Raw genomic sequence first — 27,469 nt, 5'->3', positions numbered from 1 at the left:
TGTCTCTTGAACACTAATCTAGCACTTTTTCCACTAAACATTTCCTCCTAATTCTTAGAAGAATTGGGGCCGTGCTATAGGATGCCTCTTTTTATATTTGCTTTTATTTCAGTAGGTAAACACCAGTGTCTGGGAGAAGAGAATAAAAATGTCTAACACAGTTGAAGCTGGAACCATAGTGGGAGGTCCTGTCAATAATGATACTGTAAACATGGCTCAAGTGCAAACCTCCAGGAAAGGTAAAATCGTGTACTGGGGTGTGGATAAAACTGGGATCTATGTCACTGTTTGGTGATGTACAGCCTCTTCTTGATCCTACACATTGCCAAGAATTCTAAATAGCTGTAAAGCACTTTTACTGAGAATTACTTCATTTCTTGCAAGAAACCTTGAAGGTATATAGGACAGGTAGATATCAAGACACTAGATCATCAAGACATTAGGTAGAGATAAAGAAAAAAATTTACAGTAGATGTCAAATAGAAAATATGGAAACCAATCTAGGTTTTTCTGTTACTAAGTCCAGAGACCATCCCATTTGATCTTTCCACTCATGCTAGATCTAGATCTACCTCAAGGAAAACAGGCTTTTTCTTTACTCCATATCATAGAAGTCACACATCTTCCTCCCTCTCAATTAAGTTACAATTTAGTGCTTTTCAATAATATATCGAATAATACATTGGTGCTTCCCTGGTGGCTCAGATGGTAGAGAATCTGCCTGCAATGCAGGAGACCTGGGTTCAATCCCTGGGTCAGGAAGATCCCCTGGAGAAGGGAACGGCTACCCACTCCAGTATTCTTGCCTGGGAAATCCCATGAACAGAGAAGTCTGGCGGGTTACAGTCCATGGGGTCACAAAGAGTGAGACGACTGAGCAACTAATACTTTTTCAATAATACATCATAAGGGAAACTGTTGAACACCTTATTTTACTCTAAACTGTAAATGACTTATAACTATTTTATTCACTAATTCTCTTAAGTATATAGGCTTTTCATAAGATGACGCTTTTTGAAAGTAAAACATTAACCAAGATGGAATGCTTTGTGAGATTCAACATTTTAGCAAGTATATCTGCTGGCAAGTGAACATGCCTTAAGGAAAAGGGGGTTCGCCTAATCTTATCCATCAAAGAAGAAATCAGGAAACATGCATGCTATTTAATACTACTCACTCTACAATTAACTACCATCTGACATTTAATGAATACTCTTCCATTGCCTCAGCTTCCTTATCTGTAAAGTGGAAGCATTTGTATCTCTAAGATCCCATCCACTTCTAAATAATAGGAGCCTATTGGACAATATGCCATTGGCCAAATTTTCTTATCCCAACTCTTTCTCTCTAAAAATCAGTAACTTATAAACAGTTTCCATGGCACAATATAGCATATTGGGTAAGAGTACAGATTAAAGTGCTAGACTGCCTATGTTTGCAATCCTGATTTTGCAATTTATGAGCTGTGTGACCTTAGGCAAGTAACTTAAATTTTCTGTGTCTCAGTTTTCTTATTTGTAAAAATGAGATGATAACAACAGTATTTATCTCATAGGATTTCCATGAGGATTAAATTAAGTTATAATATGTGAACCATTTAGAACAATGCCTGGGATGTAGTTAAGCACTGTATAAACTAAACTATCCTAATTACCTCTCATACAGTTTTTCTTCCTCATCCCATTTTTCAGTAGTCATTGGAACTCTCTGGGCTAATTTGTCTAAAAGTGGAACTTAATGTGGTCTTTCTAGTTTCTTCCATAGTTTTCTAGGGCATTCACCCCACCATGCTGCTTTATCCTCTGGTAACCACCACTTGACCTCAGCCTGTTATCACAAATGGCATTATGCTAATAACATTCATCTTTTGTTTTGGCTGATTCTCCTCCCACCTTATAAGAGAGAACCTCAACCACTCCTCAATGTCCCACCTAGTTATTTTGTTGAGTCTCCAAATATTTCTCGTAAATGCTTATGAATAAGCCTTGCTGGCTGCTTCTTCAGTTAGTGTCCAACATCAATTTTTCTCTCATCTCTTTCTCTAGCCCATTATCACCGGGCACTGCTGGGTCCTCTGTATCTCACTCTCAGGACCCTGTTGGGGCTTTCTCCCAGGGCCAGAACCCCAAGAGATTACTGACATCTTTACTGGGCATGATTGTGCTTCTAAGATACTCAGAGAATCAAATCCAGGTGTTCCATGGCATGTGGGGAAATGCCCTCTCCCCCATTATATGTCATATCTGGTCACGTGGCCACAGAAAAGACTTGCTTATGCTCCTATATCTCTAGAGACACTAGGTGAAAAGAGATGGACCTTCAGGTTCTGCCAGAGGTCAGGCTCCATTAAGGGTTCATGTGGCAGGGAGGGGACAGACATCACCTTGACCTTCCTATCCTTTCTCTACCAAAGGCCCATGAGCTTCTGCCTGGGTTCAGTCAGATAAATGGAAGCCAATTTAGGTAATGCAAGAGAAAAAAAGAGGTTTAATGTAGAAGATGGAAATAGTTCACAGACTTTTGGAGGCTGGTGAAGAAAAAGTCAAGTTAGCCACCTCCAGGAAATCCTGAAGTGTAGGACGGATGGGACACAGCTAGCGATCCTGTGCAGCACAAAGTGGGTGGTATTTGGGAGAGTCCCACAAGACCCAGGCAAAAACCCCGTCTACCGTTACTGATCCTCCTACTCCTCCCTGGAGTGGCCTCCTCGGCACAGTGTTCAGTTCTCACTGTGTTCAGCCTTTCAAACTTTGTCCTAATGCTCTTGTAATTGGAACCCTGCTTGCATGTAGGTTGAGGATTATAGTTTCCAGGTATTTATCTATTACTATGAAAAATTCAGAAGGGCAGACCTGGCAGTGAGAATTAATAAACAACATTGGACACTGCTTCCTTGCTCCCTATCAAAAGCCAGCATGGAGTTAAATATACCCTGGCCTATGTTAGGAATGGCCCCAAAAGATGAGTCTGTAATAATGTTCCTTTCTGAAAGTCACAGAAATCAATAAAATAGCACAACACCTTGAGAAAATATTTTTACTTAGGTTAAAACTTGGGAATTGTTCCTATCACACACTACAAATTCTAAGGCTCCTTGCTAGGTTTAGTATAATTTGGATGAATTAAGAGGATGCCAAGAGGAGACAAAACTCTCATCCTTGGAGCATGGCCCCATGTTACAGGCAGAAAGGGGAGGGCACTGTGAAGCCCCAGGTCAAGCTCTCCAGCTTAGATACTCTCCAACATCTCAAGGCTGGTGGACCACAGGCCAGGTGAGGACACCACAGGCCAGGTGAGGTCACCACAGACAAGGTGAGGTCTGCAGTACTGGGATATGGTGGGGGAAGCTTCTCTGTGACCACATCCTGATGTTTTCCCCTCCACAGCTCACTAGTCTTTGCAAACGTCTACAGCTTAGGATCTTGGGCCAGTGTAACAGAGCAGGAGAAAACATACACAATTGCAGAAATTAACTTGGAAATTGTGGGGGGGATTTTCCTTAAATTATGCAATGTCATTGTAGAATTAAAGTGCAAGAGTAGCTAGTTTTCCCTGAATTGGTGAAAAAATTCCAAGGTGCCATCTTCTCACCACCTGCCTCTTGATCATATGCATACATAATACTATCGGCACATGATGACGGCCTCCAACCAGCCAAGGTGGCCCACTGCAAGGGTTATATCACACGGGAGCAAAATCACACATGATTGACTTTTATAGTCCAAGACTAGGGGTGTGGGTAGGAACCACAAGGGACCTATGTAAATACTGAGTTGGCCAAAAGGTTTGTTCAGTTTTTCCAAAACATCTTTGGTCAACCCAGTACTTTAGCATACACACACATAAAAGGAAACAAATACATAAAAGAGAGATCACTGCATAATGAAGGCATGTCTATCAAGTACTGAGCACTTTTATATGAATTAATCCACTGAAACCTCACGAGGATCCTCCAAGGAACACACTGCCAGCATCATCTCCATTTTTCAGGAGCAAGAACTCAAGTACAGAGGGATTAAGTCCTCATTTAAAGACTCATTTAAGTCATCCAGGCACAAACAGGTATTATCTGGATTTAAACTACAGTGGTCTGATTATTAACTGTTATATTACAGTGCTGTGCTTATTTGGGGAAATTGAAGAGTATTTTCATTTCTCATTTCTCCAAGTTCTCAAGAATACTTTTTTAAAAAAGCTTAGCATGAATGAAGTAAATCACCAGGAAAATATGAAAGAAGATGAGAAAGGAAACTAAAGAGGAAAAAATGTCACTTCAGAACTAAAACAGAATTAGTAGTAGCAAGGAAAGAAATTATCACTGTAAACAATCAAATCAGCAATGTAGAACTGAGGCTTAGTCACTCAGTTGAGTCTAACTCTTTGTGACCCCTTGGACTGCAGCCTGCCAGACTCCTCTACCCATGGAATTCTCTAGTCAAGAATACTAGAGTGGGTAGCCATTCCCTTCTCCAGGGGGTCTTCCTGACCCCGGGATCGAACCCAAGTCTCCTGCATTGCAGGCCGGTTCTTTACCATCTGAGCCACGAGGGAAGCCCCAGTAAGGAAGTGATTCAAAAGATAATGGATGTGGGGCTTCCCTGGTGGCTCAGTCATAAAGAATCCTCTTGCCAGTGCAGGAGTCATGGATTTGATCCCTGATATGGGAGGATCCCACAAGCAGTGGAGCAACTAAGCCCGTACACCACAACTATTGAGCCTGTGCTCTAGAGCCTGGGGTGTGGCTCTAGAACAAGGGAAGCTGCTGCAATGAGAAGCCCACACACCACAACTAGAGAGTAGCCCCTGCCTGCTGCAACTAGAGAAAAACCCTCAAAGCAATGAAGACCCATCACAGCCAAAAATAAATAAATAAATAATTATAAAAAAGATAATGGGTGTGAAGAAAGTAACAAAGATTCTTCAAAAATAAATAAAAGTAAGTTAATTAAGCATCCAGTTTACTGAGTTTATCACTTCAAGGAAAGTATATAGAAAACCAAAGAAGACAACTTAAATGTATAAAAAACGTAAACTCAAAGTATGAAGGGAAATGAAATGGAAAATACATATAAGAACTGATTTCTTGATAAAGAAGATTCTATTCAACAGCAATAAGACAATTCACTACTCAGACTGATTAGAGAGATTAAATAAAGCAATCATGGGAGAAAGGGGGAGAGAAACATTTAAAAGGTATAAGGTGCTAATTATGGGGGAATAAAGTACATGATCTTCTCTGAAAATATAATTTATAAGTTTGAATTAAGAAACATTGTGCATTAAAAAAAAAACCTGTGTAATTAGGTGAGAAAGTTGTTCAGAAGTTATTCCTTTTAAACAAAACAAATTGTGCCCTAGTAGATTCACTAGAAAATTCTATGAGACTTTTAAGGAGCTGAAAATACTGATATTTTCTATGCAGAAGAAATCCAAATAATTTATGGAGATGAAGGTGAAATAAAGCTCTTCACTCCTCAAGTGTGGACTGTGCATGTGACTTTTTCCAGAGCATAGCATGGAAAGGGATAAGGAAGAAAAGAGTTAACTTCACGATTAAATAACCTAGCAAACACTACCTCAAGCCAGGTGATCAAGGTTAATATCATCAGTGAGAGATCACACTGATAGCATGTATTTTTGATATGATGTCATGAAAATAGCAGTCTACCTCTATGGTCATCCTTTCAAAAAGCACATTACTTCAGTCTCATCATGAGAAAAACACTGGACAAATCCCAGTTGAAGGACAATGTACAAAATATCTGACTGATATTCTTCAAAATTGTCAAAATCATCAAAGATAAGGAAAATCGGAAAAACTGTCACAGCCAAAAGGATCCTACATGTGGTGATCAATTGGATTATGGGACTCTGAATGGGATTCTGGGACAGGAAAAAAAAAATCTGTTAGGTGAACACTAAGAACTCTGAGTGAAGAATAGGTTTTAGCTAATAATACTAATTAATGTAGGTTCATTCATTGTGACAACTGTACCATACCAATTTAAGATGTTAATAACAGGGGAAATGGTGTGAGGTCTACAGGAGCTCAATAACTCTGTAAGTCTGAAACTGTTCTATAATAAAAAAAACACATTAAGAAAAGAGAAAATGACTATGTATCTAAAATACTTCAGATCACAGATTGAGATGGAAAGCTTAAAAATTCCTTTCTTTACAAAGCTAGCATGGCAAAAAATCACATACACACACATTCACAAACTACAAATTAGCTCAGTTATATATGCTAATGTAAAACTCTAGCTAAAGTGAAAGTGAAAGTGAAGTCGCTCAGTCATGTCCGATTCTTTCTGACCCCATGGACTAGCCTACCAAGCTCCACCGTCCATGGGATTTTCCAGGCAAGAGTACTGGAGTGGGTTGCCATTTCCTTCTCAAGCGGATCTTCCCGACCCAGGGATGGAACCCAGGTCTCCCGCATTGTAGGCAGACCCTTTACCATCTGAGTCACCAGGGAAATAAATCATGTGTTTTTATTAAAACAGCCTATTAAGAAGAGGTCATTCTAAGAATATAAGGCTACTTGAATATTAATAGCTATAATGAATTTATATTGCTGTTGCTGTTTTTGTTTAGTAGCTAAATCATGCCTGACTCTTGTGACCCCACGGACTGTAGCTCGCCAGGCACTTCTATCCATAGGATTTCCCAGGCAAGAATACTGCAGTGGGTTGCCATTTTTTTTCTTCAATAAGGAACTTATATAAACTTTCAAATCTCATCACACCACCTTGAGTCTCTATTGTTAACTTTAATTTACAGGTGAAATAATTGAAGCCACACAGAGTTCAGAGACTTGCCGAAGAACACACAGCTGTAAAGACAGCAGATCCAGGAGTCTGGCTCTATGATTAAAATACAGTTGATCAAACTTATTACATTCTTATAAAAATAAAAATAGGATAGCTTAATACAATAAAAGTATAATTCCCATCAATACCTAGCAACATACCTAATAAGTAAAGTCAGAAGTATTCCCAGTAGATTCAGGTATCGCATTACTGCCCATTTTCACCATTCCTATTTACCAGTGTTTAGAAACTGTCAGTGAATAAAATTACCCAAGAGAATAAGGTAAATGTTACAAATGGCAAAAACAATCACCTATTTTTTCCCATTATTTTGTACATAACCTGTGTATGTGTTTGATTTTCTTGTCTAAACCTAACGGGGGGGGGGGGAGGATGACAGGGGAAAATGACTCAGTTAAGAAACTACAGAAAAGTACTTTAAAAAAGCTTGTGACTTAACTAAAGATTAATTATAAAATTCTACCTTGGGACAAAGAAAAGAACTTGAATACATGGGGAGCCATCTCTGCTCTTGGCTAAGAGAAGGCAATACTATAAATACAGCAATCCCTCTTAATCTGCCATATCAATATGATATTGATGAAAATTCTAGTATAAATTTTGTGGATGGGGGAGGGGAGAGTCTCAACTAAATGCTCCCAGAGTTAAACCAAAGGTGGGGATCTGTCTGTCAATTCCTGGAACTTAACAAGAGTATTGCTACACAACAGGGGACAGTGATGGCCACCTCAACTGTTTGCTCCCTTGCAGGAGCCAGGAAATGGGGCATCCACCTGCCCTAAGGACAGTGATCACACATCATACCTCTGGGATTTCTCTCCAGGGACAATGAATCAATTCTATCAGCTGTTGTCAAACTAATGTCTCTGGACCCAACCCCAGGGATAACCTCAGAGTTCTCATGGATCACTGGCAAATTATGTGCAAGCCTGGATTACAGTATCAAGATAATGTTTAAATACTTCTATGGTCTAACTAACCTACCTTTCAAATCTCATTTCTTCTCAGCCCCTGGACATATTAATCTACCATGTTCCCGGTTACATTTGGTACTGAAAGCCATCCCAGCTGTCCAAGTGGGGCACTTGGGAATCATTTCCAACAAATTCTCTCTTACTATCCATATCCAATCAATCACAACTTTCAGCTAATTCTTTCTCTAAGTCTACTTCTTTCTATTCCTGCTCTCATCAGCACATGCCAGAACACTGACTGGGAAACTCTTTTGTTTGCTCTGGCCAATTCCATATATTCTTCACGTCTCTGCTTAAATAATGGTTCTAATGGAGTTACCCACTCCCCACACCCGTACTCCAAGGGGTACAGGTGTTTGCTGAACACCTACAGAGTCACTTCTGCTCTCTCTGCATTTCTGCTTCACAGACGGACTGCAATCTTCTCCCACGTCCAGACTTAGGAAGGGTGGGAAAAAAGCACCCTTTTGTAAGACTTTCTGTACCTCTTGTCTCAGGCTTTTGTTCAGTTCGACATGGGCTAGCCCTTATCCTGCATCTGTGTAATCTTTCAATTTCCACCCAACAAATGAACATGAGCATTGCCTTGCCAGTTATGGTGAACAACACAGCTCTGCCCAGTTCACCCAATGCCTCCACAGAGAGGCCACTCATTGACTCCCAGGACAACTGGAATGAAACTCTGAACGAATCTAAGGCAGTGGTAAGTTTAATGAGACTCTGGATCCTTTCTTTGACTCAAATGTTTTGACCTAAAGAGTTATGTGCTAAGATATACTATGCTCAAAGAACTATATTACACAAAAGGATAATACGCATCTGAGATTTTATACTACTTAGTGTCTATAAGTGTACCTAAGGACTACAGTTAGAATGAAAGGAACAGATCTTTAGCATTTAGTGGAGGTAAATTCTTCCCCTACAATGATGAAAATCACCAAAAAGTAAGTTCTACAGATTTATGTCTATTTTCTCTTTCTTCACACATTTTTTTATTACCTTGCCTATGATGCCTTCTTCTTTTTAAGTTTTCTTTCTTCTCAGTTAATTGTGTAGCTGGGGAACGTGAGTAAGGGAAACAGTATATTGGGCATATATTTAGGTTTTACTGAGAAAATTGGTAGATTGAGGAACTGGAGAGGTAAAAGGAAAGAGAACTGCCAATCATTTTCTTGTATCTCAAGTCCTCATGATCAAAACTGTTGAGTCTCGAGTCAAACAGTGAGTTTCTCTTTGTCATCTAGGCTGCTGTGTATGACTGGAGTCCTGAAATTCAGGGGATCATCCTCAGCTCACTCAACTATGGCTCATTCTTGGCTCCAATTCCCAGCGGCTATATGGCTGAAGTATTTGGAACCAGGTACTTGTCTGGTACCTGCATGTTTATTACCTCAGTCCTGGCCCTCTTCACTCCACTAGCAGCTGATACTGGAGTGGCTGTGCTCATTGTCCTACGGGTCATCCAAGGCATAGTCCAGGTACCGAGACCTTTTCTAAGTACGCGTAGAATTAGGTTCCAAAATGACCGCAGATAGCCAAGAATCAACTTTTTATTTCAGGTTGTGTTATTAACAAGTCAGTATTCAATCTGGGCTAGATGGGCTCCACCACAAGAAAGGAGTCAACTCATCACCATTGCTGTAGCAGGTAACTGATACCGTAATTATCACCTTGTATACTCTGTCCCTTGTGGCTGAGCTGCTAAAGAATCTGCCTGTAATGCGGGAGACCTGGGTTCGATCCCTGGGTTGGGAAGATCCCCTGGAGAAGGGAAAGGCTGTACACTCTGGTATTCTGGCCTAGAGAATTCCATGGACTGTATAGTCCATGGGGTTGCAAAGAGTCAGACACCCACACGGCATTGGGTGGACTGGGCAGAGTTGGACATGACTTTTTAGCGACTTTCACTATGCTCTGTCCAAGAGTACTCTGCCACAGCCTATCAACAGAAGCTAAACCTTACACCCTGAGTACTCTGTCTCCCTGCTTTACAGGAGCTAACCTAAACTATCCTATCTTTCTTGATCATAACCAAATGCTTCCTGGGCATCAAACATTCTTGCAAGTGCTTTTAATTTCATTTTATTCTCAAAGCAACCTTGCAACTCAGTTACATGTAATTATTTCCATTTCACACATAAGGGAATAAGAGACACAGACAGACTGATAACTTTTCCAGAATCACACAGCTACTGAGTGAAGGAGCAGAATCTGAACTTAGGTAGCCTGAGTTGCAGCTTAGCTTTGAAATGACATTGGTCTATAGGAAGCACCTAGAGTCTCAAGTCTGACCTTCTCACCCGGCACATCCTCACATCTTCTGTTTAGGGTCAGTGCTGGGCTGCTTCATCATCTTCCTTGTCGGTGGTTACCTCTGCCAGACTATAGGATGGCCTTATATCTTCTATATCTTTGGTGAGTTTGTGCTTTTCAAATATCAGAACCTTGTTTTATGACCGAGACTGCTGGGCATGATTTCTGTGATGCAGGTCATCTATGGTTAACCAAATCCTAGTAGATAATGTTCAGAGCTAATCAGGTGGTGAATCTTACAAGTGACATTTAAGTTTTAATATCCTGAGTGTAGAGCCAGAATAACCTGATGAGTTTAAAGGCATCATAATGTTCCTTCCTGCTTCTAAATTGAACCCACAAAGGACCTCAGAGGGATTTCTTTTATAAAATGCTGCATATGTAATCTTAGTGGGATTATATTTTTAGTTATGCTGTTTATTTAATGCTTCCGCAGTAGTTCAGCGGTAAAGAATCTGCCTGCCAATGCAGGAGACATGGGTTCAATCCCTGGATCAGGAAGATCCCTTGGAGAAGGAAATGGCAACCCACTCCAGTATTCCTGCCTGGGAAATTCCATGGACAGAGGAGCCTGGTGGGCTACAGTCCACGGGGTTGCAAAAGAGTCAGATATGACTTAGCAACTAAACAACAAAAATTTATTCGGTACATTATTTTAAATTTCTGTTATTACTACAATCAGAAAATTGTGGGAATTTGACCTTCGTGCATGCTCAGTTGCTCAGGTGTGTCCGACTTTGTGACCCCATGGACTGTAGCCCGCCAGGCTCCTCTGTCCATGGGATTTCCCAGGCAAGAATACAAGAGTGGGTTGTCATTTCCTTCTCCAGGGGATCTTCCTGACGGGTTAAACTCTGTGTCTCCTGCACTGGCAGGCAGATTCTTTATCTCTGTGCAATCTGGGAAGCCCAATATGATGTAATCATAGGTAAAATATTGATTGGAGTCGAGATTCAATCAGTAGACGCTGCAGGACAGAGCATGTGAGGCTCAGGAGTGGACAATAATATAGAGATGTTGGGAAAGTTTCCGAAGATCACAGGGTTCCAAAGGTGACATTCTATCACTTCACAATTTTGCCTTTATCCAGCTCTGTGTGAAATCTTCCCAAATGCTTTCAGCTAATCTTTGTGTTTGTTTGATTTTTGAAACATTCTCTAGAATCCCATCTGCAAACTGCCTGATTCCAGTGGAACTTACTGGTCTCATTGGTGTTTTCATTAGAGGATAATAGTTTTAGATCCAGGATTCTTATAACATCAGGCCAGTAAATCTGCTGAGAATATAAGTGTATGAAGATTGTTTACTATACTATAGCATATCAGCCTTCAAAGGCTCTGTCATGGAAACTTTCAGAAGGGCAGGTTAGAAAATTTTCAGAGAATGAGAGAGGCCTACTGTGCTCCTGGTTTTGGGAAAAAAGTAAGTAATATACACAAAATAAGAACTCACTAAATATTGCTGAATCAATGTTAACACCCTCCATCCTCAATGTGCAACAGTGCTAATTTTCATCTCTCACTCCCCTCCCCTCTTGCTTTTAAGTTCCTTGATGACAAGATCATGTCTTTATACTCTTATATTCTCAACATGTAGCAAAATGCCTGGTATATGGTGGCTGTTCTATATTTGGGAAGGACTGTATAAACAATAAGCTAACAAGTGAAGAGAATAAGACTCTCTTAAGATTCTAAAAAGGGAATGAATGTTTCCACTCAATACTAATCATGTTGAGTTGTCCAACACTGTAATAATGTATATATTAAACAATTTCTTTATTGAGGATTAATTTCATTCTATATCCAGAAATTACCTGGGCAATCAGCTGCATATATACTGTATATACTGCTGCTAACCATTAAGTGTTAGAGATAAATAAGAAAAGATTTAATAAAACATAAATTTTGTGAAGCATGACTAGCAGGGGGAATGCTGACTGGTAACTTCAACAATGAGGGCATTTTCAAGCACATGGGATGAACACACTAATAACGTTTAGCAACTATGTACAGCCTTACTACTGGTGCATTTCAAAACCTCCCCAAACTCAGTGATTTTAAACAGCCAACATTTTGTCTCTTAGTTTTGTGGGACAGCTCGGCAGGTCTGCTCTCTGTGTCTCTCATCTGCCTTAGAGAGTGGACGAGCTGGAGCATGTTCTTCCCATGCCAATGGCAAAGACACAAGAGGACAAGTGAAAAAACGCAGTGCTTCTTAAAGCCTAGCCTCTGAATTGCTCCATGCCACTGGCAAAACAAGTTACATGGCCAAGACCAAAGTCAAGTGGTAAGGAAGTACCCTCCATTTATGATAAGCCTATGCAAGGGATATGTGCAGGAAGGAGAGGAGTATGGGGCCATTCTGTTAACCACAGGAATCATCTCAAGGCAGAATCAAACTGATAGAAGTCCAATTCTGTGCTAAGTAGAACCTCTCTCTTTTTTTTTTTAAGGTGGAATTGGCTGTGTCTGTTCTCTTCTCTGGTTTGCTGTCATTTATGATGACCCTGTGAATCATCCATTTATTAGCACTAGAGAGAAGGAATATATCATCAGTTCACTGGCTCAAGAGGTGCATTGGGGAACTCCTCTGCCATTTCCCCATGTCTGTCTGGATGTCTCAGTGGTGAAGACTTCAGTAAGGCAGAGCTCTGATCTTCAGATACATATCTGATATTGATATATACTTTCTTTCTTTTTTTTCTTTCAGGGTTCTCCACCAGGCTGGTCTCTTCCCATTAAAGCTATGATCAAATCACTACCACTTTGGAGCATTCTCATCTTTTACTTCAGTGATTACTGGCACTTTTATGTCCAGACGTCATACTTACCAACATTCATCACCTCTGTACTTCAAGCTAACATCAGAGATGTAAGTACGGAGAAAACTCATTCTGTTCTTCTGTTGCTTTATATATAATCCCTTCTTCTCTCTCCTACAGTCACAGGTTTAGGCCAAGGGTCTTCATGGAGAAATGCTACCTGATTCACTTGAATTCTGATTCAACTCAACGTGTCCTACTGCTTATTGGGGGCAAAATGGTATGGCTCTAGGTCAACTTGCCATTCATAGAATAGCATATTTTTAAAGGGACTTATGCAGAAATTTTTATGTTCAATCCAATCAACATTTGAAAATAAGACATTCTGCTGGCAACATAAGTGATAAAACAATAACAAAACAAAATTTGCCTTTGAGAAGGCTGTGACAGAGAAGCATAAACAATGTTATGACATTAAAAGGACATAAAGTTCCAAATAGGACTTGTACCAAAAACTTGTGGAAAATGTTTTATTAGAAAAACATTTTATCCAAGTGTAACACATATAAAGAAAAGTGTGAAAATTGCACATGTGTACAGCTCTCTATACACATATGTACACATTTTCTTTCTCTGTACACATTTTCACAAAATGAACAGATGCTCTGAATGGCTGAAAAGAGCCTATCAATTTCTGCCAGATAAGTGTCTCAAAATTGGTGAAGGGTGTATCATCTTCTAGCTAGTTAATGAAACTTCACTAGGTCACTGAATTAGTGTTTCATTCTTATCCTTTGTACAAAAAGTGGGGCTCATCTGGTGAAAGCATGCTAAGTGATCAACAAAGAACTGACCTTTCCCAAGGTCAGAGTCTAGACAGCATATATGCAAACAGTCTGGAGGTACTGAGATCAGAAAGCCCAAGGACAGAGTAGCTATGGGTATTCCCAAAGGAGGAAGTGGGGGCCAGCAGTAGGTAATTGAAACCAGAATCCCAGGCAAAGGAATCAGGAGACAGGAGGTTAGACAAGTAGGATGCTGGTGCTGAGAGCTCGACACCCTGAGGCCAACTGTTGGAAGTGATTGGTCCCTGGTGTGAAGCGGGGTAGGCTCTTTAATCTCAGAAGCCAAGGCTGAGGAAGAGGGTGATGAGGGAATGATTAGAAGGTAAAGTTGAGAACAGACAGTAGGGTTTCCCCAGCTTGAGAAATCAAGAGTTCTTGAGTCCCATTGGCCTCAGGGTATTTTTCTCAGTAACCTTGATGGTCCTGGTTTGCTATTGTTTTTGTCACTACAACTCTTTGCCCACCCTTTGTTGTGCCTGACTCTTTGCAACCTCATGGACTATAGTTGGCAAGGCTCCTCTGTCCATGGAATTTCCCAGGCAAGAATACTGGAGTGGGTTGCCATTTCCTTCTCCAGCGCTTTGGTTTACTCATCTGTAAAATAAACATCTTGGACCATTTGACAGTGAGATGCTTTTCATTGTAAAGGATTTTGCATTTTCTTTAATAACATTGTGATTTAGGAATTGAAATGATAACATTTTAAAAAATATATAAAAAGATATGGCAAAAAATCTTACTCTCATTTCTGTCCCCAAACTGCCCTGTTTTCTCAGCCTTTTATTATGTTGAGATATGTTCCAATTTTGATGAGAATTTTTATCATGAATGGCTGTTAAACTGTCAAATGCTTTTATTCTGCATCTATTAAGATCATTATGTGATTTTTACCATTCCTTTTGTTAACATGACGTCTCACGTTGATTGATTTGTGAATACTGACCCATCCTTGTATTCCTGGAATAAATCTTACTTGATCATGGGTTATGATTCTTTTTATATATCATCAAATTTGGTTTGTTAATATTTTGTTTAGGGTATTTTCTTCTATATTCCTCAGGATATTGGCCTATAATTTTCTTTTCTTGTAGGGTCTTTATCTGGTTTTGGTATAGGGTAATGGTGGCCTCATAGAATGAATTTGGGAGTGTTCCCCCCTTTCCATTTTTTTGGAATAGTTTGAGAAAGGTAGGTATGAGCTCTTCTTTATATGTTTGATAGAACTCCCTTGTGAAGCCATTTTGTCGTGGACTTTTGTTACTGTGAGTTTATTATTTTAATTACAAATTCAATTTTATTACTACTGATTGGTCTGTTCAGATTGTCTATTCCTGGTTCAGTCATGTATGTTTCTAGAAATGTATCTATTTCTTCTAGATTGTCCAAATTGTTGGAATATAACTGTTCATTGTATTCTCTTTTTTTTTTGTAATTATGGTATTGAGTGTTATTTTTCCTCTTTCATTTCTTATTTTATTTGGGTCCTCTCTCTTTTCTTCTTGGTAATCTTGGCTCTTTATCAAGTTTGTTTATCCTTTGGAAAAACCAACTTTTGGTTTCACAGAGCTTTTCTATAGCTATTTATTTCTGGTCTATATTTTATTTCCTTTTTGATTTTTATTATTTCCTTCCTTCTGTTGACTCTGGACACTTTTTGTTTTTTCAAATACCAGATTTTGAGATTTTTCTTGAGACAGGCCTGTATTGCCATAAACTTTGCTCTTAGAACTGTTTTTTTTTTCCTTGAAGGATAAATGCTTTACAGAATTTTATTGTTTTCTGTCAAATCTCAACATGAATCAGCCTAGGTATACATATATCCACTCCCTTTTGAACCTCCCTCCCATCTCCCTCCCCATCCCATCCCTCTAGGTTGATACAGAACCCGGGTTTGAGTTTCCTGAGCCATACAGCAAATTTCCATTGGCTATGTATTTTACATAAGGTAACGTAAGTTTCCATGTTACTCTTTCCATACATCTCACCCTCTCCTCCCTTCTCCTCATGTCCATAAGTCTATTCTCTATGTCTGTTTCTCCATTGCTGCCATGTAAAGAAATTCTTCAGTACCATTTTTCTAGATTTTATATATGTGCATTAGAATACGACATTTATCTTTCTCTTTCTGACTTACTTCACTCTGTATAATAGGTTCTAGGTTCATCCACCTCATTAGAACTGACTCAAAGGTGTTCCTTTTTATGGCTGAGTAATATTCCATTGTATATATGTACCACAACTTCTTTATCCATTCATCTGTCGATGGGTATCTATAGGCTGGTTTCATGTTATCGTAAATAGTGCTGCAATGAACAATGGGATACATGTGTCTTTTTCAATTTTGGTTTCCTGAGGGTATATGCCTAAGAGTGGGATTGCTGGGTCATATGGTGGTTTTATTCCTAGTTTTTTAACTAGTTTTTTTTAACTCCATACCATCTTCCATAATGGCTGTATCAATTTACATTCCCACCAACAGTGCAAGAGCATTCCCTTTTCTCCACACCCTCTCCAGCATTTATTGTTTGTAGACTTTTTGATGATGGCCATTCTGACTGGTGTGAGGTGATATCTCATTGTAGTTTTGATTTGCATTTCTCTAATAATGAGTGATGTTGAGCATCTTTTCATCTGTTAGCCATCTGTTTCTCTTCTTTGGAGAAATGTCTGTTTAGGTCTTTTTCCCACTTTTTGATTGGGTTGTTTTTCTGGTATTGAGTTGTATGAGCTGCTTGTATATTTTGCAAATTAATCCTTTGTCAGTTGTTTCATTTGCTATTGTTTTCTCCCATTCTGAGGGTTGTCTTTTCACCTTGCTTATAGTTTCCTTTGCTGTGCAAAAGCTTTTACATTTAATCAGGTCCCACTTGTTTACTTTTGTTTTTATTTCCATTACTCTAGGAGGTGGGTCATAGAGGATCTTGCTTTATGTCATCAAGTCTTCTGCCTATGTTTTCCTCTAATAGTTTTATAGTTTCTGGTTTACATTTAGGTCTTTAATCCATATTGAGTTTACCTTTGTGTATGGTGTTAGGACGTGTTCTAATTTCATTCTTTTACATATAGCTGTACAGTTTTCCCAGCACCATTTATTGAAGAGGCTGTCTTTGCCCCATTGTATGTTTTTGACTCATTTGTCAAAAATAAGGTACCCATAGGTGCATGGGTTTATTTCTGGGCTTTCTATCTTGTTCCATTGGTCTATATTTCTGTTTTTGTGCCAGTACCATACTGTCTTGATGACTGTAGCTTTGTAGTATAACCGGAAGTCAGGAAGGTTGATTTCCTCCAGCTCCATTCTTCTTTCTCAAGACTGCTTTGGCTATTCGGTGTCTTTTGTGTTACCATATGAATTGTGAAGTTTTTTGTTCTAGTTATGTGAAAAATGTCATTGGCAATTTGATAGGGATCACATTGAATCTGTAGATTGTGTTTGGTAGTATAGTCATTTTCACAATGTTGATTCTTCCTATCCAGGAACATGGAATATCTCTCCATTAGTTTATGTCATCTTTTATTTCTTTCATTAGTGTCTTATAATTTTCTGTGTACAGTTCTTTTGTCTCCTTAGGTAAGTTTATTCCTAGATACCTTTTTGTTGAAATGTGAGTAGGATTTTTTCCTTAATTTCTCTAATTTTCATTGTTAGTATATAAAAATGCAAGTGATTTCTGTGCATTGATTTTGTATCCTGCAACTTTGCTAAATTCACTGATTAGCTCTAGTAATTTTCTGATACTGTCTTTAGGGTTTTCTATGTACAGTACCATGTCATCTGCAAACAGTGAGAGATTTACTTCTTCTTTTCCAATCTGGATTCCTTTTCTTTTTCTTCTCTGATTGCTGTAGCTAGGAATTCCAGAACTATGTTGAATAATAGTGGTGAAAGTGGACACTCTTGTCTTGTTCCTGATCTTAGGGTGAATGCTTTGAGTTTTCCACCATTGAGAATAATGCTTGCTATAGGCTTATCATATATGGGCTTTACTATGTTGAGGTAGGTTCCTTCTATGCCCATTTTTTGAAGAGTTTTAATCATAAATGGGTGCTGAATATTGTCAAAGGCTTTTTCTGCATCTATTGAGATTATCATATGGTTTTTTATCCTTCAATTTGTTAATATGGTGTATCACACTGATTGATTTGCATATATTGAAGAATCCTTGCATCCCTGGAATAAACCCAACTTGATTATGGTGTATGAGCTTTTCTATGTGTTGCTGAATTCTGTTTGCTAAAATTTTGTTGAGAATTTTTGCATCTATGTTCATCACTGACATTGACCTGTGGTTTTCTTTTTGTGTGTTGTTTTTGTCTGGTTTTGGTATCAGGGTGATGGTGGCCTTGTAGAATGAGTTTGGAAGTGTTCCTTCCTCTGCAATTTTTTGAAATAGTTTTAGAAGGATAGACATTAACTCTTTTCTAAATGTTTGATAGAATTCTCCTGTGAAGCCATCTGGTCCTGGGCTTTTCTTTTTTGGGAAATTTTTGATCACAGCTTCAATTTCAGTGCTTGTAGTTGGGTTGCTAATAATTTCTATTACTTCCTGGTTCAGTCTTGGAAGATTGAACTTTTCTAAGAATCTGTCCATCTGTCCATTTCTTTCAGGTTATCCATTTTATTGCCATACAGTTGTTCATAATAATTTCTTATAATCCTTTGTAATTCTGCATTGTCTGTTGTAACCTCTCCTTTTCATTCCTAATTTTGATTCTTTTTTTCCTGATGAGTCTGGCCAAAGGTTTGTCAATTTAATCTTCTCAAAGAACCAGCTTTTAGTTTTATTAATCTTTAGTACTGTTTCTTTCATTTCTTTTTATTTCTGCTTGGATCTTTATGATTTCGTTCCTTCTACTAATTTTGGGGGTTTTTTGTTCTTCTTTTGCAGTTGTTTTAGGTGTAAAGTTAGGTTGTCTATTCGATGTTTTTCTTGTTTCTTGAGGTAGGGTTGTATTGCTATAAACTTCCCTCTTAGAACTGCTTTGGCTGCATCCCATAAATTTTGGAGTATTGTGGTTCCATTTTCATGTGCCTCAAGGTATTGTCTGATTACCTCTTTGATTTCTTCATTGACACATTTTTTTTTTTAAAGTAGAATGTTCTTTAGTCTCCACATGTTTGTTTTTCCTGTTTTTTCTTCCTATAATTGATTTCTAGTTTCATACCATTGTGGTTGGGAAAAATGCTAGAACTTTTCAAGTGCAACTTTTCAATGTGTATTCTGCTGTTTCTGGATGGAATGTCCTATAAACCCACCTGGTCTATTGTGTCATTTATGACCTCTGTTTCCTTACTAATTTTCTGTCTGAATTATCTGTCCATTGATGTAACTGATATGTTAATACTATTACTGTATTATTGTCAATTTCTCCCTTTATGTCTGTTAATATTTGCTTTATATATTTAGGTGCTCCTATTGCATATATGTTAGAAAGTGTTCTCTTCGCTTTTTTGTTCCAGAGGGGGTCCAGGAAGGGGAACACATGTAAACCCATGGCTGATTCATGTCAATGTATGGCAAAAACTATTACAATATTGTAAAGTAATTAGCCCCCAACTAAAATAAATAAATTTATTAAAAAAAAAATAAAGTCTATTTTGTCTAATATGAGTGTTGCTACCACCATTTTATCATGCTGTTTTCATGAAATATCTTTTCTCATCCCCTCACTTTCAATCTGTATGTGTCTTTTAACTCTGAAATAAGTCTTTGCAGGCAGCATACAGATGGGTCTTGATTTTTAATCCAATTACCTACCCTGTATCTTTTGTTTGGAGCATTTAGCCCACTGACATTTAAAATGATTATTGGTAGATATATACTTATTGACATTTTGTTACTTGTTTCCTGGTTGTTTTTGTAGTTCTTTTCTACTCCTTTATTTTTAGTTTATTATCTTGTGGTTTGATGTTTTAGTGGTATCCTTGTGTTGCTTTCTCTCTCTCTCATGCACTCTTTTTTTTTTTTTTTTTGTATCTACTGTAGGTTTCTGATTTGTGGTTACTATAAGGCTCATATATGTTTACCTGTATCTACTTATTTTCAACTGGTAGTCATTTAAGTTCAAACGCATTCTAAAAGATTTACAATTTTACTCCCTTCCTCCATGCTTTGTATTTTTTACATGCCATATTTTACATCTTTATGCTTATCCCTTCGCTGTTTTTTTTTAATAGTTGATTTTACATTTCTCTTTTTTGTCTTCTAATATTCATGCTAGACTATTTAAGTGGTTGATCTACAGCCTTTACTATTTTCTTTTACCAGTGGGACTTATGCTTTCCTATAGATTTTTACTTCTTGTTGTAGCCTTTTCTTTTAACTTAGAGAGGACATTTTAACATTTCTTTTTGGGTAGGTTTAGTATTGATGAAGGCAATGGCAACCCACTCTAGTACTCTTGCCTGGAAAATCCCATGGATGGAGGAGCCTGGTAGGCTGCAGTCCATGGGGTCACGAAGAGTCGGACACGACTGAGCGACTTCACTTTCACTTTTCACTTGCATGCATTGGAGAAGGAAATGGCAACACACCCCAGTGTTCTTGCCTGGAAAATCCCAGGGATGGTGGAGCCTGGTGGGCCGCCATCTATGGGGTTGCACAGAGTCGGACACGACTGAAGCGACTTAGCAGTAGCAGTAGTATTGATGAACTCTTTTAGTTTTTGCTTGTCTAAGAAGTTTTCTCTCCTTCAATTCTAAATGATAATCTTGGAGGGTAGAGTATCCTAGTTGCAGGTTTTCCCCTTTCAGCACTTTAAGTACATCATGCCACTTCCTTTTGGTCTGCCGATTTTCTGCAGGAAATCAGCCAATAGTCTTATAGGGGTTCCCTTGTATATAACTGCTTTTCTCTTGCTGCCTTTAGAATTATCTTTTCATCTTTTTGTCACTTTGATTATCATATGTCTTGGTGTAGCTCTGTTCAGGTTCATCTTGTTTGGAACCCTTTGTGCTTGTACCTGGATATATTTCCTTCTTCAGGTTTGGGAAGTTTTCTGCCACAATTTTATCAAATATACACATTTTTGACCTCTCTTTTTGTCCTTCTTCTTCTGGGACTCTTGTAGTACAAATCATGAGATCTCTTAAACTTTCCTGTTGCAGCTCTGATTGCTGATTTCCATTATTCTATCTTCCAGATCACATATGTACTCTTCTGCATCATCTAGTCTGTTAATTCTTTTCAGTATGTTTTTAATTTCAATTATTGTATTCTTTAGTTCTGGCTGGCTCTTTTTTAAAAATATTTTTTATCTCCTTGTTAAAATAATCACTATGTTTATCTATTTTTCTAATTCAGATTAGCATTCTTATTACTAATTATTTGAACTCGGATACATTATTTGTTTCATTAGTTGTTTTTTTCAGGGGTTTTCTTATTCTTTCCTTTGAATTAAATTCCTCTGTCTTTTCATTTTGCTTAATCTTCTCTGTATCTATGAAATTAAGCGAAACAGTTACCTATCTCAAACTTGAAGAGGTGTCCTTATGTAGAAGCATCCCTGTGCAGTCTGTCGTGCCCATTGTCTTTGGTGGGAAAGCTAGGTTCAATGTTGAACATGAGTCACTCTTCCCCATGGTGTGCTGGTAGCTATCATGACACTAGGAGGTAGAACTGGAGGTAGAAGGGCTAGAGCAAGAGCCATTTGTGAGCCAGGGCTTCTCCTCAGTTTGACAGCCAACACCACACTGTTGGTGTGGGGGTGGGTGGTTGGGTCCCAAGTTTCTGGGTCAAAAGCCTTGAGGGTTGGTTACATTCCTTCTGTGTGTGCTTTCCCCACTCCCAGCACTGGCCCCCTCTCCCAGGGAGGAACAGTGCTGGAGCAAGAGGAACTGGAGTGGGTGCTTGGCATGAACTGGGGTGTGGGCTGTGGTAGTCCCAGCACCAGTCAGAGTCCTGGAGAGCTCCTGATCTGCTGCCTTCATAGGCACCAGCAATGTTCAGATGTTATGCTTAGTCTGAGCTGCCTCTTTCCCTCACAACTGCATACTCTTCTCAGGCATGGCAGCCCTCTCCCAAGTGTGGTGCTGCACTGGGAGCAAGAGGGGCTGCAGCAGGTGCTCTGCTCAGGTTGATGTGGTTACACAGTGGTGGGAAACCAGCCAGAGTCCTTGTCAGTTCCAACCTGCTTCCTCTGCCTTTTTTCAGGAGTAAGCAAATGTGTGCATTCTCTTCGTAAGTGGAGTCTAGGTTTCTCTTTCTCTCTCTCTCTTTTTTTTTAATAGTCGGGCTATCAATCCCACTATTTTTCAAATCAGCTAAGGGGAATTGTCCTATTGGTGTCAGACCCCAGGGTATAGCACTCAGTATGTGGTTCTCACCACTCACTTCCCAGGGAGGATCTCTGAACCTGTGTAATTGTCCCTCTTCTGTGGGACGTCCTGATCCGATCACTTCTCTTCATTTCTACCCAATTCTGTGTGGATCTTTCTTACAGCGTTGGTTGGGTAACAGTCTTTCTGCCAGTTTCCAGTTTGTTTTCAGTGAGAATTGCTCCATATGTAGATATATTTTCGATGTGTTCAGAGGGAGGTGAGTTCTGCATCCTCTTACTCCACCATCTTGATCTCCCTCCTCTATGAACTTTTATATTCATTAACAAATTGCCCTCCATTGGGCATTAATATTTGGAAGTGCCTGATTCCCCTTGGCATCACCACAGATCATGTCAAAAAACTGTTGCACTCTTGCCAATTGGACAAAATGTTATCTCACAGTAGTTTTACTATTATGAGGTTGGTTACCTTTTAATATGTTTAGGAATCACTTTTTTTTTTTGTAACTTGTCTTTTATACCCTTTGACTATTTTTCTACTTTGCTTTTGTTCTTTTTAATATCTATTTCCACAAGATCCTTACATATGACAACATTAGTCCATTTTTTTCAAACTGAACTTACTGCATATTTTTCCTCAGACACTAAAATTATATTGGCTCATTCCAGTAACTTTTTATTAAAGGTGCTATGTATATACAAGAAAAGCTATAGATGTAGACAGTCCACTCAGGGATCAATCTATGTCATGGTGGCTGTAGTGAGGCATGCACTTCACCTCAGTTCTGGTTCTCAGAGTGGGATACTGTCGGCCCTGCCGTTTGCTTCTACCTGTATCTGTGTTGTCCCTGGAGGTCTACTGGCAGATTTTCTCCTCTCCAGAAAAATCCTCAGACTCAATACCATCAGGAAACTTTTCACTGCTATAGGTAAGAACTGAGGTGGATACAGGGGTGGATGTGGGACGCTCAGGGAAGCTTCCTATTCACTCTTTGTTCTCTTGCCCCAGGGGTTCTCTTCCCAGCTGTGCTCTTTGCATCTGTTTTCTGGGTTAGATCCAGCTTCAGCACCACCATAGCCTTCTTGACAATATCTTCTGCCATCAAAAGCTTCGCCCAATCAGGAGCCCTTGTCAACTTCATGGATATTGCTCCTAGGTAGGGACCCCTTTGCCTCATCCTCACAGAAGCTCAGTTCATATCCAGTATCCCTAAATCTGCTCTGACACACACGAGTAAAATGTGACATGTACTATGGGTCATAGGAAATTTCAGCACCACCCTTCATCCAAATAACTCCTGGAAGGGACCCAAAGCTCGTCAACCACTATTAAGTTAGTTTTTCCAGATGAAAACAGGAGTCAGTGGCTGCACTCACAGTTCAAGTGTGGGAGACTCACGCCAATCTCCTTCTGTTGGGGAATGCAGCAGTTACACAGGACTGGGTCACTGAAAGAACTCGTAAACTTCAGAGGGTATGCTTATGTAAGCCTTTAATATAGGTAGAGGATAGCAGGAGAAACATTTACCTCTGATATAGGTAAATATCAGAGATGACTGAGACTTCCAAATGTAGCTCCCAGGGACCATCCACGGACCGTTCACAGTCAACAGGACACACTTCATCTTCAGATAATGAACCACCAAATTACATGGGAGATACCTTGGTCTCAGGGGAGCCAATGTCTCATCCAATGAGAGATCTTTTATACCTAAAAACAAGGCATCTTAGCAGAAGCCAAGAGAACATATAAAGTAGGTGCCAACCATCAATTTGTGCATTTGGTATAAAGAATGTTGACAAGTTAATGCAATTTATACCCCCCTGGAAATCCCAGATCCTGGCACTGGACTATATGCATCACTAGTCAGTACATTTCACTCAGGTTTGACCAAGGACCAGCACAGCCCCAGGAATCCCCAGAAAAGCACAGAGTTGCAACAGATCAGCTGATATGAACTCTATGCTTACACAGGAATATTGCTTTCTCCCAGGTACAGTGCCTTACTCAGGGCACTATCACAAATCTTTTCTTACATGGCAGGAGCCATCTCTCCCACGGTCAATGGATTTTTGATCAGTCAGGTAAGGTCAAATGTTCTGATGATGATGATAGTCACAAGAGTCACCTAGAAAGGTCACCCAGCCTCTCATTCTCACCCTAGGCTCACCTCATGCAGAGAAATCACCACATGTTCAGGGTATGAAGTGAAGGAGAATGCTCCATTGTATGAGTGTATGCCTTATGAGTTGTTAGAAGATGAGTTTCTCATGCTAATCATCAAATTTTCTAGGAATAATCATAGCATTTCTTGTAAAGTATAGAACAGCCAACATTCTGACTTGCCTGGGGCTGAGGGCTTTCCTGGAATGTGAAGCTTTTAATGCTAAAACCTTGAAAGTTCCAGGCAATCCGGAAAGAGTTGGTTATCCTATGTAGGAACCCAACAAGTATTTACAGAACAAATGAGCGAGATGCTAAGTAGATGCAGAGTGAAGGCGCAATCTGCACCCTACATATATGTTCACCAGTGGTTAGTATAGCAATTCCTCTGCCCAGTATTGCTTACATAGTGTTTTTACACTCATACAACCTTCTGTCCTGGGAGGTGCATTTAAAGTTGTCAGAATAAACAAATTCATCTGATGACAACTTCATATGACTCAGACTTGATACAGACTTTACGTAAGAAATATGTATATGACATTCACATGACAATCATTCTTTAAGTTTCTTGTGGTTTCTACCAGTAAGCCAGGAAAATGAATAGAGAATAACAAAGAAAGGGTATTTTTTTTTTTACATGAAGTCCTTTCTTTGTTTGCAGCTTTAGTTCTCTTCCAGCCCCTAAGACACTGTCAGAAAATGGCTGCTTAAAGTAGAAATTCTCAAATTGCCCTTGTTTCCCTTGTTACTCACTCATTCATTCAACAAGCATGCAATGAATACTGGAATGTGCCATGCAATGTTTAAATGAATAAAACAAAAGTCCCTGCCTTTGTAAGGTCAATATGGTAGGGAAAAAAAACAACAGAAAACTAATAAACTAAACAAAAACATGATGTACTGAATGATGGTAAGTGCTAAGAGAAAAGTAAGGCAGGAGAGCAAAGTAGGGCATGTAAGATGGGGTGGGGTTACAGTTTTAAATGGGGTGGCTGCAAAAGTAATACTTAAGTAAGTATGGGAAGCAAGCACATGGGTGAGACAAATGGCTACCTAAGGGGAGTAACATTCCAGTAGAGGGAAAGGCCAGGGCACCAGAAATTCTAGGAACAACCAGGAATATATAATTTAGGGCAGAGTTGGGGGTGGGATCAGTGGAACATGGTGCCAGAGCTTTTCTGCAGCAGGATGGACAAGAACAAGGAGACTGTTGATAACGTGTGGTTTTCTGCCTCCAGGATCCAGAGCTTGGTTGGAGAAATGTCTTCTTGCTTTCAGCTGCTGTGAGCATATCAGGCCTGATTTTCTACCTCATTTTTGGCCAGGCAGAGGTGCAGGACTGGGCTAAATGCAGACATGCACCCACTTCTGAGCAGACCGAGTGATGCCTCAGATGCCAGCGCTTAGTTGTTCATTGTTTGCCCTCATGGACATTCCCCTTTCATACCTGCTTGACTAATTAGCCTTTCAACTTGAATTGACTTTACTTCCAGTATCTTCTCTGAGACCTCAGCTATGTCATACTGAAAATTCTGCCTGGAGATTTTACAAGGGATGGTGAGGGAAAGTTTAGTTAAATAATAAGCTCCTGAGAGCATAGGTGTGTCTGAATTTCTGTGTGTTCTCCACTCTTTTCACTGTTATTGCAACATATTTGATAGAGATGAAATATATATTTCTTATAATGGCACAGAGCTCCTAAAACCCTTGTTAATTTCTTGAGTGATATGGAAGAAAGGAGAATCTTTTATTATAATATTTGGTCTTAGTCCTTGGTTCCAGACAGAAGAGCTTCTAAGACCCTCGGTATCTCTGGAGTGACCAAGGTGTCTTTATGGTATACTAATGAGATGACTGGGGGCTGGGGGCTCTAGATAGCTTCAGGATGGGGTTTGGTTGCCAAAAAGGCCAAGACTTGATTAGAAGGTTGGAACTTTCAGCTGTGCCATCCCACATCTGGGGAGGGGAGAAGGGCTCGAGACTTAGTTATTCATCAATAGCCAATGAATTAATCAAGTATGCCTACACAATAAAATCTCTGTAAAAACCCTAACAGTGGGGTTCTGAGGATTTCTGGGACGGTAAACACACAGAGGTTCTGGGAATGGTACACCCAGAGAGGGCATGCAAGCCCTGCACCCCTTCCCACATAGCTTGCCCTATGCATCTTTTCTGTTTGACTGTTCCTCAGATGTGTCCTTTAGTATATAAACCATTAACAGTAGGTAAACAATTTTCCTGAGTTCTGTGAGTCATTCTAGCAAATTATCAAATTTGAGGAGGGGCCATGGGGACCCTGAGTTCTGAAAGTAAATCAAACAGAAGTCTGGGTACCTTGGGCACCCACTATTTTGATTGATGTCTGAATAGCTGTTCTCAAAATTGAATTAGGTAGGATCTTGGTATCCAGAGAACTGGAGAACTGCTTGGTGTGGAAAACCCACATTTGCTGTCAGGGTGTTGTAAATAGAGAAACAATTTTTCTTTATATATCCAGATACAAGCTAGAGAGGCTAGAGGACAATTTCTCACCAAAGCAAAAGAGGAAGCCAGAACCATGGGGAGTGAAGACTGAGAATCACAATAGGACTTGTATCCAAACATCCAGAAGATGAATCCTGAGCACTACTATCAAAAGAAATCCCCCAACAATGGAAGCCACAGTGTATAAAACCAAAAGTCCTGGACCAAGAAGACAGAGGAGGGAATTAAATAAGGAGGGATACAGGCCATTCTGAGGCTTGGCTTAGATAGGATGCCCAGGTGAAAAATGTCAAAGCAGAATGGACAATAAAGACTGAATCCATTTTAGAATACTCCCAGGTGGCGCAGTGGTAAAGAATCTGCCTACCAATGCAGGAGATGCAAGAGATGCAGGTTCGATCCCAGGATCAAGAAGATCCCCTGGAGTAGGAAATGGCAAGCCACTCCAGTATTCTTGCCTGGAAAATCCCATGGACAGAGGAGCTGTGGTGAGCTATAGGCCATTGGGGCGCAAAGAATCAGACTTGACTGAGCATGCGCACACACACACACACACACACACACACACACACACACACACACTCTCTTTCTCTCACATACATACACACACACACGGCTGTCACTTTGCTGTGCACCTGTAAATATCAGAACATTGTTAATCAGGTATACTCCAATACAAAATAAAAAGTTTTAAAAAAAAAATGACTGAATCCATTTTAACAAGAGTAAAAAACATATCTGCAGTGAATGGGGTGGGGTAGTAGACTTCAACTATTTCAGACAACTTGGTTTCTATGGAGGCTAGCTTTGGA

General features: G+C 39.5%; 2 protein-coding genes across 29 annotated transcripts in view; one reads left to right on the top strand and one right to left on the bottom strand.

Annotated features, from left to right (window-relative positions):
- SLC17A1 (solute carrier family 17 member 1) overlaps positions 1-27,469 on the bottom strand; it is a 215,238-nt gene that overhangs the window by 140,010 nt on the left and 47,759 nt on the right. For 5 of the 27 annotated variants that reach the window (XR_014062754.1, XR_014062738.1, XR_014062739.1 and 2 more), the window contains one exon: positions 23,482-23,732. The exons of 17 other annotated variants lie outside the window; for them this stretch is intronic. The gene's annotated coding sequence lies outside the window, so the exon portion shown is untranslated. Of the gene's footprint in view, positions 1-23,481; positions 23,733-27,469 lie in introns of those variants that run through there. 5 more of the 27 variants (XR_014062756.1, XR_014062752.1, XR_014062745.1 and 2 more) reach the window with 1 other exon arrangement.
- Positions 119-25,784, top strand: SLC17A4 (solute carrier family 17 member 4). Of its 2 annotated transcripts, XM_081522130.1 has the most exons (10): positions 7,330-8,510; positions 9,052-9,285; positions 9,367-9,454; positions 10,136-10,222; positions 12,573-12,691; positions 12,830-12,991; positions 22,803-22,935; positions 23,016-23,163; positions 24,001-24,091; positions 25,412-25,784. In XM_081522130.1, exons 1-10 carry the CDS (start codon positions 8,376-8,378, stop codon positions 25,556-25,558), a joined length of 1,344 nt encoding a protein of 447 aa, XP_081378256.1. In that variant the 5' UTR covers positions 7,330-8,375; the 3' UTR covers positions 25,559-25,784. The 2 variants fall into 2 exon arrangements, with proteins under 2 accessions (XP_081378257.1, XP_081378256.1); XM_081522131.1 differs by lacking the exons at positions 22,803-22,935; positions 23,016-23,163; positions 24,001-24,091 and adding an exon at positions 119-239 and having other exon boundaries at positions 8,305-8,510.

This window comes from Giraffa tippelskirchi, chromosome 8 (assembly GCF_054371585.1).
Source record: "Giraffa tippelskirchi isolate mGirTip1 chromosome 8, T2T-mGirTip1v1.2.pri, whole genome shotgun sequence".
NCBI lineage: Eukaryota > Metazoa > Chordata > Mammalia > Artiodactyla > Giraffidae > Giraffa > Giraffa tippelskirchi.
Note: the sequence above shows the minus strand (reverse complement) of the source record. Positions and strands in the feature narration are given on the sequence as shown.